At 42.0% G+C, this 22,746-nt stretch overlaps 1 protein-coding gene across 1 annotated transcript in view; it reads left to right on the top strand.

Moving 5' to 3' along the window:
* LOC124595059 (polypeptide N-acetylgalactosaminyltransferase 1-like) overlaps positions 1 to 22,196 on the top strand; it is a 323,552-nt gene extending 301,356 nt beyond the window's left edge. Inside the window, exons 11-12 of the mRNA XM_047133626.1 lie at positions 7,780 to 8,064; positions 21,808 to 22,196. Of these exons, the coding sequence (XP_046989582.1) occupies positions 7,780 to 8,064; positions 21,808 to 21,939 (417 nt within the window). The 3' untranslated portion in view covers positions 21,940 to 22,196. The remainder of the gene's footprint in view (positions 1 to 7,779; positions 8,065 to 21,807) is intronic.
* Positions 22,197 to 22,746: the final 550 nt, after the last annotated feature.

Consider the following 22,746-nt stretch of genomic DNA (forward strand, 5'->3'; position numbering starts at 1 on the left):
TAGCTGACAAACCCAGCAGTGTTCGGATATTTATTTTGCCAATTTTCTTCTAGAATCGAAAACAATAAATAAAGATTATTTGCAGTGAAGTATCGAAAAAATTTCATTGCCATGTATTCCTGAAAACATCTTTGAAATTATGAAACAGGCGTACAAGGAAAGATAGATACTGTACAATTCTGTAAGTACTGTATACAGATTAAGAAACAGGATCCCAAACAGTTTCTATCCTGAGCGCAGCTACTTGGCGTGTGTACAATGCGATTCTGAAAACACCTCTATGGCAACGCTTCTTATACCTCTCTCTATAAATGGTTGTAGTTTTCTCCTACAGTCATTTGTGCTTTGTAGTTGAAAGCTGTCAAAAATGCTGCAAGGTGTCTGGAATATATCTGACTCATTGTAGGAATGTCTTAGTAGTAAAGAATGAATGTATTAAAACTTCAAACGTGATGCAGTATTTTTTACCTACCTCAGTGTTTATGACGCCATATCTCTCAAATTATGATAGGTTAGTGGTTCTTACTTCGAAAGCGATCGTTGCCTGACACTAACGGATACGAGGTGTGTGAGAAAAGAAAAACTGACAACACTGTGATCGACCTGGCAACGCTGTGTTGTTCTACCTGCATAGACCGGTGTTGATCCCTCCCAGATGGTCAGTCCGAGTTCGTCTGCGTACAGCCTTCACATAATTTTTGAGAGCGCCATCAGTTAAGTTGTGTTTTTGTTGTGTTACGAAAATGGCCCAGTGGAATTTAGAGCAACGATATGAAATCAAGTTTTGTGTTAAGCATGGAAAATCCGCGAGTGTGACGTTTAAAAAGTTGAAACAGGCCTATGGGAAGCATTCCTTATCAAGAGCACAAGTTTTCCACTGGCACAAATCATTTTTGGTAAGCCAGGAACACGGTGAAGATGAGCCTCACTCAAGGAGACCTTCAGCTTCAAAAACCGACGAGAACGCTGAACATGTGCACTCTGTTGTGAGAGCTACCAAACGTTTTCAAAAGATGTCCTTGAAAGGCTCAGGAAAAGGGTGAACCTAGTGAGACAGGACGTTGCAGACAAGCAGATGCTTCATCATGACAACGCCCCATGTCACATGGCCACTTTCATCGCGGAATCTTTGACCTCAAAATGAATTCCTGTTGTTCCACAGCCACCCTGTTCACCTGATCTGAGTACTTGTGAACTTTTTTCCTTCCCAGAAATTGAAAATTATCTTAAAAGTACGTCGTTTTGAGACTGTGGAGAACATTCAAAAGAACGTGTGTAAGGGGTTCATTAGGGGTTCATTACTATTCGCTAGCGCACTTTAGCAGATGTAATTTCGATGGATTGCTCACGTGCTGCCTGCGGTATGGAATATCTACGCTAAATACAGTCGCAGGTCAGAGCAGTGTTGGCAATACGTAGAGTTTAGTAGCTCGCAGAGAGCAGTCGTGTTTTTTAGCTCGTACAGAGCACTAAGTTACAGAGTTCGGACAGGGCGGTGCAGCGGTTGACTTGTGTTGGGCCGGTTATGCCTGAGCGATGTGGTATATGGTAAAAAAGTAAGTACCGTAAATATTATTGACCTTTGTTGGCGCGCGCATATGTTAATTTGCACAACTGATTTAACCACAATTGTAATGTTCCAATAACTTTTGTTCTGAAGAAAACGTTTGCCAGTCATTTATCTGAGTTTAAAGATTTCACGAATTTCTCCTCTGCATACTCATGTTGATTAAGCAAAAGAAAACCAGTTATTTCCGTACAAATGAAAGTCTAGTGGCCAGCATTGCACTGGGCTGTGCCAAAAATTTCTTATAGGAGCAGATATACAGATAGCGTTATCCGGCGACATCACTGTGAGATAAGAATTTTTCAGTTTATTCAGGATGATTTCACAGGGCCATGACGCAGCGCTGCTGACGTCAAAACTCATTAATCTTGAGATGCAGTCAGTCTTTAATGGAGGTCACATTAAAACTTGAAATTTTATTATTGGAAAGAAATTTTTCTATTCGGAACTTAAACAATATTTTTCTGTTGGGAGGTTACACGTGACTGGCTTTTTAAAGGCCCTATTAGTTAAGGCCTTTCAGCGATGCTACTAAGACTGGGAACGATAACCCCGCTGGTGTAAAGCTGCCGAAGGAAACTACTTTGAATGGGACAATATTGTTGTTTGAAAAAAAATAAAGACTTTGGTAGATAAAAAAAATCAGTCTCATTACTTTTGTCACACCCCTCGAAAGTGTACCAAGTTTGGTTGAAATATTATTAGTGAAAAGAAAGATTAAATAGAAAGAATATAGTATAATAGATTTATCGTTATACAGGTTCCATATTTATCTTTGTATGTAATAGAGAAGTTGTTGTGGTCATTAAAGACGGTGTGGTTTTTTTTTATTATTTTCTTTAAATGTTTGTGTTTTTTCTTTTTTCCTGTTTCGGTTTATTTTTAATTTCTTATTTTTGTTCTTAAAAGTTTTATTCTTGCTTATTTATTCACTTTTTCTTTGTATTATATGTAAGTTTTGTTAAACTAAATGTTGTTTTTGCATTAATTTGACGTAAAATTTAGGAGATGTGGAGAAAAAATCCCACACACACATCCATTTTTATAACATGCATTGATTGACTGAATAACTAGGAAACGTTTAGTAAGATACAGTAAGGTTTGTGCACTTCCTATAAAGTTTTTTACTGGGGCACGACACGTTATCAGGCTTGGGTAATCAGTTATATTAAACAATGGTGCTTCTGGAATCTTGTCCCTCCACCCACTGGATAAATTTCTACAGATGGCCACTCCGTATTTCCTACGAAATATAATGTAAATGTCGTATGACTAGGGCCTCCCATCGGGTAAACCATTCGCCGGGTGCAAGTTTTTCGCTTTGACGCCACTTTGGCGACCTGCGCGTCGATGGGGATGAAATGATGATGATTAGGACACTTTTTCTCCCACTTGCCGCCCTGGTTTTACGACCCACCACATAACTGCTTAAGGTGCGTCTTTCCTGACCATTTGGCCGCTGCGACCGGTGTACGGGCGCTGATGTGGTTGAAACTCCCATCAGTTCCCGCATCCGGTCGCACCGTTGCCCGTGTCCCGCCACGTGGAGGCGGGTCATTTTTACTCATTTCTTTCTTTTCTTTGGCAGCTTTCCCAAACCATTTTAACAAAATTTTTACAAAATTAAGTTTTAGATTGGAAGAAGAAAATACAAGCAATAGATTAGACTAAAGAGGAGAAAAGAAGATAGGAAAGGAAGAATTGATAGTCCCACCACCTTGGAGTACTGAGGATGAGCGCCTTGGGATGGGTCTTCAAGCCACTGATCCTCAGTCTCCGGACCTTAACCTAGGAAGTTCTACTAATATATCTTTAACAGGTAATATCTCCATGTGTTACTAGGGAGTTATGTTATATACAGGTTTAAAGTGCCGTGGTAGCCGGTGGCAACTGCGACGGTGCGCCGACACTGTTTATATCTAATTTCATACATTAATCTAATCAGTATTGTCCATTGCAGAAGAACTACTTATGTGAGTCTAGTACATATCTGTCATTTTATATTAATTCTTAGTTTACATCCTCCACACTATGGTGTCTGTCTAGGTGCTGCATATGGGTTTGTCGTCTGTAAGGTCTTTCGCTTCTGTACTCTTTATGGCATTCATCAGAAATTTTGTCTGTCAGTGCATTTAATTCGTCCCATAGTTCTGGTCCCCCCATGAACCATGGACCTTGCCGTTGGTGGGGAGGCTTGCGTGCCTCAGCGATACAGATGGCCGTACCGTAGGTGCAACCACAACGGAGGGGTATCTGTTGAGAGGCCAGACAAACATGTGCTTCCTGAAGAGGGGCAGCAGCCTTTTCAGTAGTTGCAGGGGCAACAGTCTGGATGATTGACTGATCTGGCCTTGTAACATTAACCAAAACGGCCTTGCTGTGCTGGTACTGCGAACGGCTGAAAGCAAGGGGAAACTACAGCCGTATTTTTTCCCGAGGACATGCAGCTTTACTGTATGACTAAATGATGATGGCGTCCTCTTGGGTAAAATATTCCGGAGGTAAAATAGTTCCCCATTCGGATCTCCGGGCGGGGACTACTCAGGAGGACGTCGTTATCAGGAGAAAGAAAACTGGCGTTCTACGGATCGGAGCGTGGAATGTCAGATCCCTTAATCGGGCAGGTAGGTTAGAAAATTTAAAAAGGGAAATGGATAGGTTAAAGTTAGATATAGTGGGAATTAGTGAAGTTCGGTGGCAGGAGGAACAAGACTTTTGGTCTGGTGATTACAGGGTTATAAATACAAAATCAAATAGGGGTAATGCAGAAGTAGGTTTAATAATGAATAAAAAAATAGGAGTCCGGGTTAGCTACTACAAACAGCATAGTGAACGCATTATTGTGGCCAAGTTGGACATGAAGCCCACGCCCACTACAGTAGTACAAGTTTATATGCCAACTAGCTCTGCAGATGATGAAGAAATTGATGAAATGTATGACGAGATAAAAGAAATTATTCAGATAGTGAAGGGAGACGAAAATTTAATAGTCATGGGTGACTGGAATTCGTCAGTAGGAAAAGGGAGAGAAGGAAACATAGTAGGTGAATATGGATTGGGGGGAAGAAATGAAAGAGGAAGCCGCCTTGTATAATTTTGCACAGAGCATAACTTAATCATAACTAACACTTGGTTCAAGAATCATAAAAGAAGGTTGTACACCTGGAAGACTCCTGGAGATACTAAAAGGTATCAGATAGATTATATAATGGTAAGACAGAGATTTAGGAACCAGGTTTTAAATTGTAAGACATTTCCAGGGGCAGATGTGGATTCTGACCACTATCTATTGGTTATGAACTGCAGACTGAAACTGAAGAAACTGCAAAAAGGTGGGAATTTAAGGAGATGGGACCTGGATAAACTGAAAGAACCAGAGGTTGTAGAGAGTTTCAGGGAGAGCATAAGGGAACAATTGACAGCAATGGGGGAAAGAAATACAGTAGAAGAAGAATGGGTAGCTCTGAGGGATGAAGTAGTGAAGGCAGCAGAGGATCAAGTAGGTAAAAAGAAGAGGGCTAATAGAAATCCTTGGGTAACAGAAGAAATATTGAATTTAATTGATGAAAGGAGAAAATATAAAAATGCAGTAAATGAAGCAGGCAAAAAGGAATACAAACGTCTCAAAAATGAGATCGACAGGAAGTGCAAAATTGCTAAGCAGGGATGGCTAGAGGACAAATGTAAGGATGTAGAGGCTTATCTCACTAGGGGTAAGATAGATACTGCCTACAGGAAAATTAAAGAGACCTTTTGGAGAAAAGAGAATCACTTTTATGAATATCAAGAGCTCAGATGGCAACGCAGTTCTAAGCGAAGAAAGGAAGGCAGAAAGGTGGAAGGAGTATATAGAGGGTTTATACAAGGGCGATGTACTCGAGGACAGTATTATGGAAATGGAAGAGGATGTAGATGAAGACGAAATGGGAGATAAGATACTGCGTGAAGAGTTTGACAGAGCACTGAAAGATCTGAGTCGAAACAAGGCCCCAGGAGTAGACAACATTCCATTAGAACTACTGATGGCCTTGGGAGAGCCAGTCATGGCAAAACTCTACCATCTGGTGAGCAAGATGTATGAGACAGGCGAAATACCCTCAGACTTCAAGAAGAATATAATAATTCCAATCCCAAAGAAAACAGGTGTTGACAGATGTGAAAATTACCGAACTATCAGTTTAATAAGTCACAGCTGCAAAATACTAACGCGAATTCTTTACAGACGAATGGAAAAACTGGTAGAAGCGGACCTCGGGGAAAATCAGTTTGGATTCCATAGAAATGTTGGAACACGTGAGGCAATACTAACCTTACGACTTATCTTAGAAGAAAGATTAAGAAAAGGCAAACCTACGTTTCTAGCATTTGTAGACTTAGAGAAAGCTTTTGACAATGTTAACTGGAATACTCTCTTTCAAATTCTGAAGGTGGCAGGGGTAAAATACAGGGAGCGAAAGGCTATTTGCAATTTGTACAGGAACCAGATGGCAGTCATAAGAGTCGAGGGGCATGAAAGGGAAGCAGTGGTTGGGAAAGGAGTGAGACAGGGTTGTAGCCTCTCCCCGATGTTATTCAATCTGTATATTGAGCAAGCAGTAAAGGAAACAAAAGAAAAATTCGGAGTAGGTATTAAAATTCATGGAGAAGAAGTAAAAACTTTGAGGTTCGCCGATGACATTGTAATTCTGTCAGAGACAGGAAAGGACTTGGAAGAGCAGTTGAACGGAATGGATAGTGTCTTGAAAGGAGGATATAAGATGAACATCAACAAAAGCAAAACAAGGATAATGGAATGTAGTCAAATTAAATCGGGTGATGCTGAGGGAATTAGATTAGGAAATGAGACACTTAAAGTAGTAAAGGAGTTTTGCTATTTAGGGAGTAAAATAACTGATGATGGTCGAAGTAGAGAGGATATAAAATGTAGACTGGCAATGGCAAGGAAATCGTTTCTGAAGAAGAAAAATTTGTTAACATCGAGTATAGATTTAAGTGTCAGGAAGGCGTTTCTGAAATTATTTGTATGGAGTGTAGCCATGTATGGAAGTGAAACATGGACGATAAATAGTTCGGACAGGAGGAGAATAGAAGCTTTCGAAATGTGGTGCTACAGAAGAATGCTGAAGATTAGATGGGTAGATCACGTAACTAATGAGGAAGTATTGAATAGGATTGGGGAGAAGTTTCTGGCACAACTTGACTAGAAGAAGGGATCGGTTGGTAGGACATCTTCTGAGGCATCAAGGGATCACCAATTTAGTATTGGAGGGCAGCGTGGAGGGTAAAAATCGTAGAGGGAGACCAAGAGATGAATACACTAAGCAAATTTAGAAGGATATAGGTTGCAGTAGGTACTGGGGGATGAAGAAGCTTGCACAGGATAGAGTAGCATGGAGAGCTGCATCAAACCAGTCTCAGGACTGAAGACCACAACAACAACATCATCTTGAGCTTGTTTGTGTTGCACCATTGTGTTGTTGTTTGCAGTGTGCCACTCGCGTTATCCTCTAGCTGGGCTCTGGTATTTGCTGTAATGACCACCAGTAGGTCATCTGCATAAGCGACAGCTCCGTCTGTCCTCATATCCTCATCCAGCAGTTGAAGGAGGGGTTCAAAAATTATGTCCCAGAAGATGGGCCCACAGATCGATCCCCGCGGACACCCTTTGATAATTTTCCTTATTACCTTCTGGTTGCCCACACGCCATTCCACTATTCTGTCCCTGCAATAGTCTAATAAACTGTTGTATAGGGCTGCGGGTACTTCCACCTGGCGAAACCTCAGAAACAGTGCTGGCCACCACAGGTTGTCAAATGCTCCTGCGATGTCGATCATGATTGCCAAAGAGTATGTTTTGTCTGTGTTTTGTGTAATTTCTAGAGCTCTGTTTATTGCATCATCAATGCTTTTTCCTTTCCGAAATCCAAATTGGTGAGGACTCATTCCAAGTAGGGTTCTGTGAGCCTGATTAGGACAACACAACACCCAGTTCCTGAGTGGAGAAAATCTCCGATCCAGCCGGGAATCGAACCCGGGCCCTTAGTACTGACATTCTGTCGCGCTGAACACTCAGCTACCGGGGGCGGACTCCTACGAAATGAAGTCGAGAGAGTGCCTGACAAACTGTACTAATAAGTTTGTATGAATTTTCAAAGTCGTATTTGCTTGCAACGCAACCTCCTTTGTGACGTGTGCTGGTGTCCTGCCGGCAGCTGGTGCACCAGGAGTCGGGTCTGTGCGCGCGGCGGCCGGCGCCACGTCCCAGCGTCAACCAGCCGGCCGGCCCCGCGTCGCTGGGGCCTTGCGGGGGCGGCAGCCCGCGCGCGCACCTGCTGGCCGCCTTCGTGATGCCGCGGCCGGGCTCCGAACCCGGGCCGCTCGCCACGGACGAGGCGCTGTGCCTGGAGGCGCCCGAGCGGCCGCAGCGCGCCCTCGCCGTCGCAGCGCTCGCCGCCTGCTCCGGTCTGGGCCGCCAGCGGTGGCGGTACAGCCAGAAGGTGCGTCTCCCTCCACCCCCTAGTTTTCCCTTTGTCGTTATCTCAGTCCAGTAAGACATGCCACTAAAACGACCTCAGCTCAAACAAGTCTGCAGAAGTCGATTATACGAGGTTTTTTCAAAGTGACCCCATATTCTTACATAGGTGTGGATGCAAGTGGAGGGCCATAGGGCTCATAAACATCCAGTGGTCAATTTATCAAAACCATCTGTACACTCTTAAGACACAAAAAAAGACGCACCATGAAAGAATTACCCGAATGGGACGGAAATTGGCTGACTTGATGTACATTTACCGACAATGATTACTGTATGATTTATTCCAAAGAAAGAGCTTCACAAATTCTACATCGACATCCATACTCCGCAAGCCAGCTGATGGTGTGTGGGGGAGGGTATCTTGAGTACCTCTATCGGTTCTCCCTTCTATTCCAGTCTCGTATTGTTCGTGGAAAGGAGGATTGTCGGTATGCCTCTGTGTGGGCTCTAATCTCTCTGATTTTATCCTCGTGATCTCTTCGCGAGATATACACTCCTGGAAATGGAAAAAAGAACACATTGACACCGGTGTGTCAGACCCACCATACTTGCTCCGGACACTGCGAGATGGCTGTACAAGCAATGATCACACGCACGGCACAGCGGACACACCAGGAACCGCGGTGTTGGCCGTCGAATGGCGCTAGCTGCGCAGCATTTGTGCACCGCCGCCGTCAGTGTCAGCCAGTTTGCCGTGGCATACGGAGTTCCATCGCAGTCTTTAACACTGGTAGCATGCCGCGACAGCGTGGACGTGAACCGTATGTGCAGTTGACGGACTTTGAGCGAGGGCGTATAGTGGGCATGCGGGAGGCCGGGTGGACGTACCGCCGAATTGCTCAACACGTGGGGCGTGAGGTTTCCACAGTGCATCGATGTTGTCGCCAGTGGTCGGCGGAAGTGCACGTGCCCGTCGACCTGGGACCGGACCGCAGCAACGCACGGATGCACGCCAAGACTGTAGGATCCTACGCAGTGCCGTAGGGGACCGCACCGCCACTTCCCAGCAAATTAGGGACACTGTTGCTCCTGGGGTATCGGCGAGGACCATTCGCAACCGTCTCCATGAAGCTGGGCTACGGTCCCGCACACCGTTAGGCCGTCTTCCGCTCACGCCCCAACATCGTGCAGCCCGCCTCCAGTGGTGTCGCGACAGGCGTGAATGGAGGGACGAATGGAGACGTGTCGTCTTCAGCGATGAGAGTCGCTTCTGCCTTGGTGCCAATGATGGTCGTATGCGTGTTTGGCGCCGTGCAGGTGAGCGCCACAATCAGGACTGCATACGACCGAGGCACACAGGGCCAACACCCGGCATCATGGTGTGGGGAGCGATCTCCTACACTGGCCGTACACCACTGGTGATCGTCGAGGGGACACTGAATAGTGCACGGTACATCCAAACCGTCATCGAACCCATTGTTCTACCATTCCTAGACCGGCAAGGGAACTTGCTGTTCCAGCAGGACAATGCACGTCCGCATGTATCCCGTGCCACCCAACGTGCTCTAGAAGGTGTAAGTCAACTACGCTGGCCAGCAATATCTCCGGATCTGTCCCCCATTGAGCATGTTTGGGACTGGATGAAGCGTCGTCTCACGCGGTCCGCACGTCCAGCACGAAAGCTGGTCCAACTGAGGCGCCAGGTGGAAATGGCATGGCAAGCCGTTCCACAGGACTACATCCAGCATCTCTACGATCGTCTCCATGGGAGAATAGCAGCCTGCATTGCTGCGAAAGGTGGATATACACTGTACTAGTGCCGACATTGTGCATGCTCTGTTGCCTGTGTCTATGTGCCTGTGGTTCTGTCAGTGTGATCATGTGATGTATCTGACCCCAGGAATATGTCAATAAAGTTTCCCCTTCCTGGGACAATGAATTCACGGTGTTCTTATTTCAATTTCCAGGAGTGTAGGTAGGAGGGAGCAATATACTGCTTGACTCCTCGGTGAAGGTATGTTCTCGAAACTTCAACAAAAGCCCGTACCGAGCTACTGAGCGTCTCTCCTGCAGAGTGTTCTACTGGAGTTTATCTATCATCTCCGTAACGCTTTCGCGATTACTAAATGATCCTGTAACGAAGCGCGCTGCTCTCCATTGGATCTTCTCTCTCTCTCCTATCAAACCTATCTGGTACGGATCCCACACTGCTGAGCAGTATTCAAGCAGTGGGCGAACAAGCGTACTGTAACCTACTTCCTTTGTTTCCGGATTGCGTTTCCTTAAGATTCTTCCAATGAATCTTAGTCTGGCATCTGCTTTATATGATCATTCCATTTTAAATCACTCCTAATGCTTACTCCCAGATAATTTATGGAATTAACTGCTTCCAGTTGCTGACTTGCTATATTGTAGCTAAATGATAAGGTATCTTTCTTTCTATGTATTCGCAGCACATTACACTTGTCTACATTGAGATTCAATTGCCATTCCCTGCACCATGCGTCAATGCGCTGCAGATCCTCCTGCATTTCAGTACAATTTTCCATTGTTACAACCTCTCGATATACCACAGCATCATCCGCAAAAGCCTCAGTGAACTTCCGATGTCATCCACAAGGTCATTTATGTATATTGTGAATAGCAACGGTCCTACGACACTCCCCTGCGGCGCACCTGAAATCACTCTTACTTCGGAAAACTTCTCTCTATTGAGAATGATATGCTGCGTTCTGTTATCTAGGAACTCTTCAGTCCAATAACACAATTGGTCTGATAGTCCATATGCTCTTACTTTATTCAATAAACGACTGTGGGGAACTGTATCAAACGCCTTGCGGAAGTCAAGAAACATGGCATCTACCTGGGAACCCGTGTCTATGGCCCTCTGAGTCTCGTGGACGAATAGTGCGAGCTGGGTTTCACACGATCGTCTTTTTCGAAACCCATGCTGATTCCTACAGAGTAGATTTCTAGTCTCCAGAAAAGTCATTATACTCGGACATAATACGTGTTCCAAAATTCTACAACTGATAGACGTTAGAGATACAGGTCTATAGTTCTGCAGCTTAGTAATGTGTTCGTCCATCTCTGCCCTTTACGCAAGCAGTTACTCAGCTTGGCATTGATTGACAAAGAGGTGAATGTCCTCCTGAGGGATATCGTGCCTAACTCTGACCAACTGGCGCGTTAGATCGTCAAAATCCCGAGATGGTTGGTGGGCCCTGCCCATAAAGCTCCAAACGTTCTCAGTTGGAAAGAGATCCAGCGACCTTGCTGGCGAAGGTAGCGCTTGGCAAGCACAAAGACAAGCACCAACTCTCCCCGTGTGTGAGCGGCCATTATCTCGCTGAAATGTCAGCATAGGATGGCTTGTCATGGAGGACAACAAAATGGGGCATAGAATACACCAACATGCCGCTGTGCTGTAAGGGTCTCATAAATGACTACCAAAGGTGTCCTGCTGTGTAAAGAAACGGCACCCGCGACCATCAGTCCTGTCTGTCGAGCAATATGGTGGGTGACAGTCTGTTTGGTATTCCACTGCTGTCCATGGTGTCTCCAAACACGTCTTAACTAGTCATTGGATCACAGTTCAAAGCGGGACTCGTCACTAAAGACAGTTCTACCCCAGCCAATGAGGTCAAAGACGTGTCTGGAGGCACAAGCCATACTGGGCTTACATTTCAGTGACATAATGCCATCTGCACACAGCTACAGTTTCTACTGCTTGTCTTTGTGCCTGCCAGACCCTATCTTGGCCAGTAAGGTCGCTGGAACTCTCCCCAGTTGAAAATGTTTGGAGCGTTATTGGCACGGCCCTCCAACCATCTCACGATTTTGATGATCTAATGTGCCAATTGGACACAATCTGGCACGATGTCCATCAGGTGGACATCTAACAATCAATGCAAGCCAAATAACTACTTGCACAAGGGCCAGAGGCAGACCAATGCATTATTGACTTGTTCAATTTGTAAAGCTCTTTCTCTTGAATAAATCATCCAATTTTTCTAAAACTGTAATCATTTGTTTGGCTGTAAATGTGCATCATATCTACAGATTACTTTCTGATTTGGATAATTCCCTTTTTTTAGTGAGAGTGGAGAAGATCTTGGAGATATGTGCAAAAGGGTCATCCTAGCAGCAAGTAAAGTAGGGCTACTCACCACTCATTAACAAATAAAAAACAAAATGCATGATAGTATGGAGAACTACAGGGAATGGACAAAAATATGGAAATGCCAAAAGCAACACACTGTTATGCCTAATGCAGTGTGGAAAAACTGTTGACAGTCAAAACAGCTTCCAGGCATCCCAGAATGGATAAATATAGGTTCCGTATGGTTTTCAATGATATCTTATATCATTCTTCCTGCAAAATAGTGGAACGTTCAGATGATGATGAATGAGGTGGATAGCAATCACGCACCCCTCTTTCAAAAGTAGACCACAAAGGATCTATAACATTGAGATATCGTGACTGTGGTGGGCAGGGAAGATGCAATAACTCATCCTCGTGGTCACAAAACCGGTCCTGGACAATGCGAGCTGTGTTATGAGAGGATCTGCTGTCTTAGAACACGGCATCACCACTGGGGAACAAATAATTTACCATGGGATGGACCTGATCTAACAAAATGGTCACATAGTCCTTGGCAGTAGTGCAGCCTTACAGAGTAACCATAGGGCCTGTGGAATATGTTGATATGGCTGCCCAAATAGTCACTGAACACCTGGCATGTTTCACTCTTGGGATGTAAACTCAGCCACAAGTTTGAAACAGTGTGAAATTCATGGAGAATAGTGGAGGATGAAAAGTAAGAGTCTCAAAAATAGCAAGGAATTGTACATTCTAGTTCTTTCCCCGGGAAGAGAGCACATGTGAACAGTGCTTCAGCCTGACTAGTTGCAGAGAATGTTCCATTCAGAGGATGAGCATGCCTACTGCCTAGAACAAACGCAACAGGAAGTTAACTGCGACAAACCAGAAAGGGGAAAAATCTTGCACTGAGGAAGCAAATGTCAGAGACAATGACTGTTTCCAAACTTAGACAGAAATGACCAAAACAAATACTATGCTCTCCACTCACACACTTCCAGAACTGTAATACGCAGACTTGTTTTGACAAATGTAGTCCTAAGTAAAATACTGATAATGCTGAGTATGCACAGTGATTTTATATTGTTTAAATTATGATGGTTTCAAAGTTTTTAAATTGATTGCATGGTATGTATTTCACAATTTTTCCAGCGATGTATTCCTCTGATTTGCTTTCTCCTGATATTATACTATACTGATTTAGTAAGCAGTGACACACACATATCATTAATTTATTATTATTGTGTGAAAGTATCTATTACTGTTATTAAAATCCTAGGCAGCTATGGTGAGAGAGTGGAGGAAATCACTGTGGGACATCAATAATCCACAGTGGTAGTAGCGTACATACTTACTAACAACAGAAACACTTTGGAGAGGGTATCCCCACCTGCCACCCACCCCAAAAGAGACGTAGATTATGAAGCATATTTGGAAAATCATCCTAAACCATGAACACACTTTGATGTCCCCCAGAATCGAGCCCTGGGTCTAAACTTGTTTTTATGGGTGACAGAAATGGTCCAAACTCAAAAATAAAGCCCTAAAACAATTGTCTCAAATTTACTAGTTGACAAATGGGCACTTTCATTTGTGTCACTGCTTAGTGGTGTAGGCTCCCTTTGTGTCGACATCCATTGCTCATTTCTTATTGGTTTTATTTTTCTTCATTGTTACTATAATGTGCAACCTAACTTGGGAGCAGATGACTTCATGTTGCTGTGTATTGTTTTGACCTGTTGGCAACTTCAGTTAGAAAATAATACAGCTGCCTGCAGCATTGTAGTAGGCATTGTGAATGCAATGTGTATTCTCATTTTCTGCTTGCCCTGCGATACCTGTCCTACAGCAGCCCACTAGCTAGGCAACAATCACATGCTTATGTTCCCAGTATCACCAAAAAATGACATGTTATGCAGGGCAACTCAAAATGTGTATAACAACTACAAGTCACTATAGCTATTTAATGTCTCATGATACATAGTTAAGAATTGCAAAAAACGTAAACGTTTCAAATGTCAAGCACAGCTTAAGTGCAATGAACCGGAAGCTGATACATTTTTAAATCAACATCTTCAATACCTTTGAATCGTTCATACTGAACCTGAAGAAGCTGTGTTCTGCTCTTGACCATAGATCTCTGTACCTGATTTTCAAGATTTTTTAACTTTTTTAAACTCTCTTTTACATTCTCTATAATTCTTACCAATGGATCACTATGTTTTAAAAAGTTGCAGCCATTTGTAATGCTATATTCGCTTTCAATTTCCATACATTGTGCGTATAGTACTCCACTAACTGCATTGCTGACATACAGAACAGTCTCCTGCTTCAGCAATTTTATACCTGTCATTTGGAAATTTTGCTGGCATCGGAACGAAGTTAGTTATTCAGCTGATTGTAAATAATGAAAATAGTGGAATGGTGTCCCATTATTCCATATCACCTACTCAGAAAGGCAGAGCACCACTTACATCTTGTGCAAAATTACTTTGAGTTTAATGAGCAATGGATTGGTTGAGGACATCGAGTAGCATAGCCTCCCCATTTGCTCAACCTTTACCTCAACTTCATGTATAGTGACATTTAAAAGCATTTATTTATTTCACACCCATTGACAATGTGAGCACATTACAGAAGCATGTGTGACCAAATTCGAGGGCAGCCAGAAGTGTTTGCACAAGATGGCAATTCTTTGAGAACAACACTGAACACTATATATACAAGGCTTGAATGAAAAGCAATGCCTCCACCTTTGTTAATTGGGTTCAAGTGGGAATATTTTAATAAATCAAATGCAGAAATAATCCTTTGAATGTGATCTTTAATTACTAATATTCACTTTTCCACATAATCACCAGCCAGTTGGATACATTTCTGCCAATGATGAACAAGTTTTCTGAAGCCGTCATGGAAGAAGTCAACACTCTGTTTTTGCAACCACAGTATCACAGTTCTCTCAACGTTTTCATCAAAAGCATGATTATGTCCCATGATTGAGTGGAGCAAGTGTCTCCTTCATTCTCATAATGCAACAGTAGTTCCTGGCAAATTTCAAGTCTGTGTGCTTTCATTTCAGGATTCAGTATCCAGGGTACCCATTGTGCACAGATCTTCCAATAGCATAGCAAAGCAATAATGTGAGCCACACATTCTTGTGAAATGCTGATTGTGTTGCAATTTCTCTCTGAGTGATACAACAATCTTCCTGAATCAATCTGTCAACATTTTGCTTGTGAAACTCAGTGGTTGCTGTCACAGGATATTCAACTCTTTGTCTGTCAAGCAGGTCAGATGTTCCCACCTGAAGATCTTTAAACTTATTCGCCCAATGACACACAGTATTCACATCAACACAATCACCATAAACTGCTTTCATTCTCTGATGAATCTCCTTTGGGGTGACACCTCCTGCTGTCAAGAATTCAGTGACTGCACGTTGCTTAAATCCCATTGACTGACCTGCGCAGGGTTCCATACTTTACACTGTAACAACACAACTGTTCAATGCTAAGGCTTCCCACCAACTGGAGCTGTAGAGAAGAGGCTACAGACCAAGCCACTACCTGCTGCATACCAATGCTGCCAATTGTTGAAGAGGTATGAAGGTGGAGGCATTACTTTTCAGTCAACCCTTGTAGTAATGACAGACAGCTATCACAGAACAGAATGACCCATATATCAACAAGCATTTGTTTCCTTACAAATGTTCATACAACTTTTGTCTCCAATTTTTACTACTATTATCTCCTGTAAGAATACAGAACACTTGTTTTAAGAACCCTGTACTTCAGAGTCACCAAAATTAGTGGAAGTTGTAGGAACTAAGTTGACATGTCTGAATAGCCACACATGTTACCACATCACTTAAGGGGTTTGGGGAGTCGGCACCGGTGTGCCAGCCAGGCTGGATGTGGTTTTTAGGTGGTGTCCAACATCCGACTAGGTGAATACTGAGCTGGTAGCCATACATTTAGCCTAATGGCAGCATCTTTCATTAGTAATCATAACATCTTGGTCCCGGATTTGAGTCCCGCTGCTTCTTAAATTCTGAATAAAAGTCATCATCAATGATGGCAAAAGACTTCTGGCATAAGAAGTCATCCCATTCTGTCAGCAGCCTTGTCAAAGAGAATGGAGGGGCACACAGAGGTTCAGGGCACTCACTTGCCCTTGGGGTGGGAAACTGCCCCTAAAAAGCATAAGAATCAGCTGTGATAATTGAAAAGGTGTCCTCATGATCTCTCCATTGGCAAAACATTCCAGACTAGTCCTGCTTTCAGATCTATGGGAGGGGACTGCCAAGGGAAGGTGACCACGAGAAAAAGATTCAATAACGAATGAAATGATAACATTCTATGAGCTGGGGTGTGGAATGTCAGAAGTTTGAATGTGGTAGGGAAGCTTAAAAATCTGAAAAGGGAAAAGCTCAGTCTAGATATATTGGGTGTCAGAGAAGTGAAATGGAAAGATGATGAGGATTTCTGGTCATCCGGGTACAGGGCAATATCAAGAGCAGCAGAAAATGGAATAAAGGGAATGGGATTTGTTATGAGTAGGAAGGCAGGGCAGAGAGTGAACAGTTCAATGACAGGATTGTTCTCATCAGAGTCGACAGCAGAACAACACTGGCAACGATAGTTCTGGTATACGTGCCAACATCTCAAGAAGAAGATTGAGAGATAGAGAAAGTAGATGAGGATACTGAACAGGTGACTCAGTACACAAAGCGAGATTAAAGTCTAATAATCATGCAGGATTGGAATGCAGTTATAGGGAAAGGAGTAGAGAAAGGATTATGGGAGGATATGGGCTAGGCAGTAGGAATGAGAGAGGAGAAGACTTGACTTCTGCAATAAATTTCAGATGATAACAGCAATACTCTATTCAAGAATCACAATAGGAGGTGGTATACTTGGAAAAGACAAGATGATTTCAGTGAGATTTCATCTTAGTCAGGCAGATATTGGACTGTTAGATGTATCCAGGGGTACATAGAGACTTGAATCACAATTTGGTAATTACAAAGAGTAGGGTAAGAGACTTCTTGGGAAGAATCAATACACAGATACTCTTGAAGTTCTCTGAGGCTATGGCCACTGTGATAAGGGATAGCTCAGTAGGCAGTTCAGTTGAAGAGGAATGGACATCTCTCAAAAGGGAAGTCACAGAAGATGGAGAGAAAAACATAGGTGCAAGGAAGGTAACTGTGAAAAACCAATGGATGACAAATGAAATACTCCAAACAGTGGAAAATCCAAGATGGATTATAACAATATTACGAAAAGGATAGTTGCTACTCGCAATATAGTGGAGCTGTTGGCTCACAGATAGGCACAACAAAAAGACCATCAGAATGTGTCTGGCCAGTAAAACACACACACACACACACACACACACACACACACACACACACACACACACACACACACAAGACCACAGCCTCTGGCAGCTGAAGCCAGACTGCAAGCAGCAGTGCATGATGGGAGAGGCAACCTGGTGGTGGGGGTAAGCAGGCTGGGGTGGGGTGGAGAGGGGTAGGGATAGCAAGGTAGGGGTGGGGAATGGTAAAGTGCTGCTTGTGGAAGCAAACAGGGATGACGTGGAGAGGGGCAGCTAGTTGCAGTCGGGTGATTAGATAGAGGGTTGGGGAGAGGGAAGGATAGTAAAAAGGAAAGTATCATCAGGAATGCAGCAATGGAAGTGTGAAAGGACTGCTGCTGTTCTCTATAGGGAGAGCAGCACTTTGTGAATGTTTGCTGATAACACCTCAATGAACAGGAAGTAGTTGTCTTTCAGTGATTATTGGAAGATACAGGATGACTTATATAGAATTTCTATTTGATGTGATGAATGGCAGCTTCGTCTAAATGTAGAAAAATGTAAGATAATGCATTTAAGCTTTCTAAAGCCACACTGATTTGTATACTGAATGTTTCTTTTTCAAGGAAATATATCATATTCAGACTGAGAATATGTTCAAGAATTCTGCAGCAAACCCATGTTAAGGATATCGGTGTGTAATTTTGCGGCTCCAATCTTGTACCCTCCCTAGATACAGAAGTTACCTGCACTTTTTTCCAGTTGCTTTGGACTTCACACTTGGTGAGAGATTCATGGTAAAGGCAAGGAAAAAAAAAAGGCCCATGCCGAAGAGTACCTCTCCACAACTGAAATGAAATTTTACCCAGGCCTGGAAATATATTTAATTTCAGCTCTTTCAGCTGCTTCTTGATGCCAGGGCCGCCCAATTCTATGTTCTCCATATGACAGTCATGTGATGGTTAAACTATGGTCTGTCTGTGCTGTCCTCCTGTGTGAACGATTTTTTCAACACAAAATTAAAAATTTCAGCTTTCCTTTCGCTGGTTTCTATTGCCACACCAACTGGCAATGAGTGACTGGACAGAAGCCTTCAACCCATTTACTGAATTTATGCAGGACCAGAATTTCCTTGGGTTCTCAGCAAGTACTACTAACTTTCGCCTGTCGACATTTCCGTATTCTGTTTTGAACTGAGAATGCAACAGTCTCTGTTTCCTCAACATTTCCTGAATTTTGTTATAAATCACCAAGAGTCTTTTCAGTCCTTAATTCACTTACTGGGCACACATTTCCCCACAACAGGATTGACAGTCAGTTTAAACATTGCCCATAGTCCCCCTATTCGAACTAAATGATGGCCACTCATTGTGTAAATAGGATGCTTCAACTGCCTATCTGCTCGTTGCAGCATACATGCTCTCATAGCCTCCTTGATGGATTTATTAACTTTGGTAACCATTCTCACTATGATGTCATGATCACTAACTCCTATCTCTGTACGGGCATCATCGATAAGGTGAGGCCTGTTTGTAGCTGTACGGTCTAAAGAGAATCAAGATGAGGCTTAGAAACCAAATCTTGGAAGAAAGATTATATATTGGAATGGATTTCAAAGTTAGGCAATGGAAGTTGGTTGAAAATCTAGTGGTAGAGGATAGTCAAAGTATTAGTGGTGCATAGAAAGTGGGATATGTGTGAAATTGCACACCATGCTATCTGTATTGGTGATAACTGCATTTTACAGTTAATTTATTGGGTTTGTAGGTGCCCCAGGAAGATTCGAGATTAGATTAGATTAGATTAGTACTTCATAATGATGTGGAACGTGTCAGGTTAATAAAAGGTCTATACAAGATATTACATTACACAAAATATTACATGACACTTAATTTCTTTTATTTTTTTTATTTTTTATTTTATTTTATTTTATTGTGGGGGGATTGGGGAAATTACCCACTTACTATATCCAAAAATGCATCTAATGAGTAGAAGGAGTTGCCATTAAAAAATTCTTTTCATTTCCTTTTAAATGCTATATGGCTATCAGTCAGACTTACAGTGCTATTAGGTAAGTGACCAAAGACTTTTGTGGCAGCATAATTTACCCCCTTCTGTGTCAAAGTTAGATTTAACCTTGAGTAGTGAAGATCATCCTTTCTCCTAGTGTTGTAGCCGTGTACACTGCTTTTACTTTTGAATTCGTTCGGATTGTTAATAACAAATTTCATAAGTGAATATATAGTGATGCTACAGTGAAGATCTCTAGCTCTTTAAATAAGTGTCTGCAGGATGATCTTGGATGAGCTCCAGCAATTATTCTGATTACACGCTTTTGTGCAATGAACACTCTTTTACTCAATGATGAGTTACCCCAGAATATGATGCCATACGAAAGCAGAGAATGAAAATAAGCGTGGTAAGATACTTTACTCAGATGTATATCACCAAAATTTGCAATGACCCTAATAGCATAAGTAGCTGAACTCAAACGTTTAAGCAGATCCTCAGTGTGTTTTTTCCAGTTCAACCCCTCATCAATGCATACACCCAGAAATTTTGAATATTCTACCTTAGCTACCGATTTCTGATTGAAGTCTATATTTATTAATGATGTCATTCCATTTACTCTGTAGAACTGTATGTACTGTGTTTTGTCAAAGTTTAATGAGAGCCCATTTGCAGAGAACCACTTAATGATTTTCTGAAAAACATCGTTTACAATTTCACCAGTTAATTCTTGTCAGTTGGGTGTGATAGCTATACTTGTATCATCAGCAAAAAGTACCAGCTTCGCATCTTTGTGAATATAGAATGGCAAGTCATTAACATATATTAAGAACAGCAGAGGACCCAAGATCGAACCTTGCGGCACTCCATTCTTGATTGTTCTCCAGTTTGAGAAATCACCAGTTTTTTGCATATTATGAGAACTGCTTATTTAAACTTTCTGCACTCTTCCAGTTAGGTATGATGTAAACCATTTGAGCACTGTCCCATTCATACCACAGTACTTGAGCTTATCTAGACATGTTCTATACAGCTAAGAGGTTTTAACAAAGTAAAACTCAAACATTTTTCTTTATTAGACTATCTCACTGGTAGCTTATGAGTTAAGAGAGTGGTAAAATACTAGTTTTAGCCACTACACCTGTTTATCGTCTCTGACTACATATTTTGTAAGTGATCTCTCCCAAGTGTATGAGTTCCCTTTGCTGATTTCTACTGGGAACAAAGAACAGCATTTAGCTCTAAATATGGCTGTTGTATATGTTGGATATGAGCTGTTCTAGCCTATCATGTCTTACACCTTACAGTGCTAATTTTTCTTCTTTGAAGTAACTGCCACTAGCTGCAAGACATTTGCTGCCTAATTTGAATGACTTTGTTCCAACTTCTGGTTAGTCAGTCCCACCACAACCTATGTCCCAGTAACACCCTTTTTGCATAGAACCTTGCTTTGGTCTTATTCAACCACTGACTCTTAAAATTTTAACTCCTCAGTTAATTCAACAATTTTAGCAACAGTGTTTCAATTTCCTTTGTACCACTCAGTATAAGAATTTACTAATCTTATATTATTTAAAGTCATTTAAATTTCTGTGCCCCCTCTATGTAAGTACCTCAGCTAGTTGTCAACTGAAAAGTTTTTTCTCTCAAATGCTTGGCATGAGAGTTAATACAAATCCTTTGACGTTGGGCAAGACAATACTTCAGAGTGAAATGCATTACAAGGACTGGCCTTTAGTAACAGCATTCATTTGATTTCCACAACCAACTTCTTTTTGGACACTCATTAGGCCGAAATCTGCTGTATCATTTGTATACTTCCTACCCTCTCTCCAAATCCTGGTTTATGTTGTAACCTTTATGCAGTTACCATTTGCACTGTCATTTCCTTATTCATAAACTCTTTTGGCCAAACATTTTCACATTTGTCCATGCACCTCATCCTTAACATTTCTCTAAAATTTCATCCAGTTTTGATCTATCATTTTAAAATAGAATATTCACTAACTTGTTCCTGCAAATTACTAATGTTAATGTCAAAGGAGTCAGAGACTCCTAAAATGAAAAACTTAATACTCTTTCACTAGACCTTTGTTATATTTTTAGGTCACAGTTATGTTTTATTAATAGGTTCCATCTCTTCAGAACCTTGCGTCTCTCTAGTTTTACACTTTTTTTTTTATTTGAATATTCAGACAGTATCTTCTTTTTTATTATTGACTAACCCAGTCTATATTTGGTACATCTCATCTAGATCTATAAGTTCGTTTTACAAAAAAAAAAATGTTTGTTTACTTACATGGCTAATTTCTACTTTCTATGTTGCAACAGACACTGGCACTGGAGCACCCATCAAGTGGTCTTTGTCTCACTGTGTCTGATGATTCAAAGTCACTTGTCACTGCCAAGTGTGATGGCGGAACTAAGCAGCAGTGGACACAGCAATCCATGCCGTGGAGGTGACAGTGATCACTAACTGCAATGGAAGGAAACAAGCAAGCCTTTCCATCCCAGACATTTCATCTGGATCTCTCTCCGATGAGCACCAGACAGTGTATATTGTATAATTTTTTAAGTGTACTTGTCAGAAACTTATGACAACCCACTGGCATACAATAATGTTTCCTGGTTGTTGATAACATCTGGATGTTGGCAAAACGAAACAATTGTATCAACATTTTTTTTTAAGAAATGAAATGCATAAGTGTAAGGAAAAGTTACTATATTTCTTCTCATTGCAAAACAATACTGCCTTATTGAGACACACTGAAGAATTAATACACAAAAAGGTGGGAAGCTACAAATAGGTGAAAGACATTTTAGCAATATCAGGGCTTTCATAAAATATGTTAGTGATATAACAACAAATCAGTGTTACTGCATATCATGAAATACTAGTAGAGTAAGGTGAAAAATCAAAAAATTCCTTGGGCAACTTCAAATATGATAAGTCTTTCATGTTTACCTACAAAATTGCAGAGCTCATTTATTATTGGTATCTGAACATGCAACCCATAAAAGAGTGTCATAAATCAGAGTAAATGCTTGTTCTGACACGCTCTCCTATTGTGAATGTTCATGAGACCTTCCGTAATTCATGACACTGTTCTTTAACTTACCGTTCATAGCCCATGTATTTCACAGAATTAATAGTGAGTTCTGGTCTTTCTGCATTGATTGAGTCACTAACCTTAATTCACATGAGGCAGGACTGTTTCTTCACAGCCATTTTAACTCATTCTTACACAAAGAGTAAGCAATAAGCTGTAC

The sequence above is a fragment of the Schistocerca americana genome, chromosome 2 (assembly GCF_021461395.2).
Source record: "Schistocerca americana isolate TAMUIC-IGC-003095 chromosome 2, iqSchAmer2.1, whole genome shotgun sequence".
Classification (NCBI taxonomy): Eukaryota; Metazoa; Arthropoda; class Insecta; order Orthoptera; family Acrididae; genus Schistocerca; species Schistocerca americana.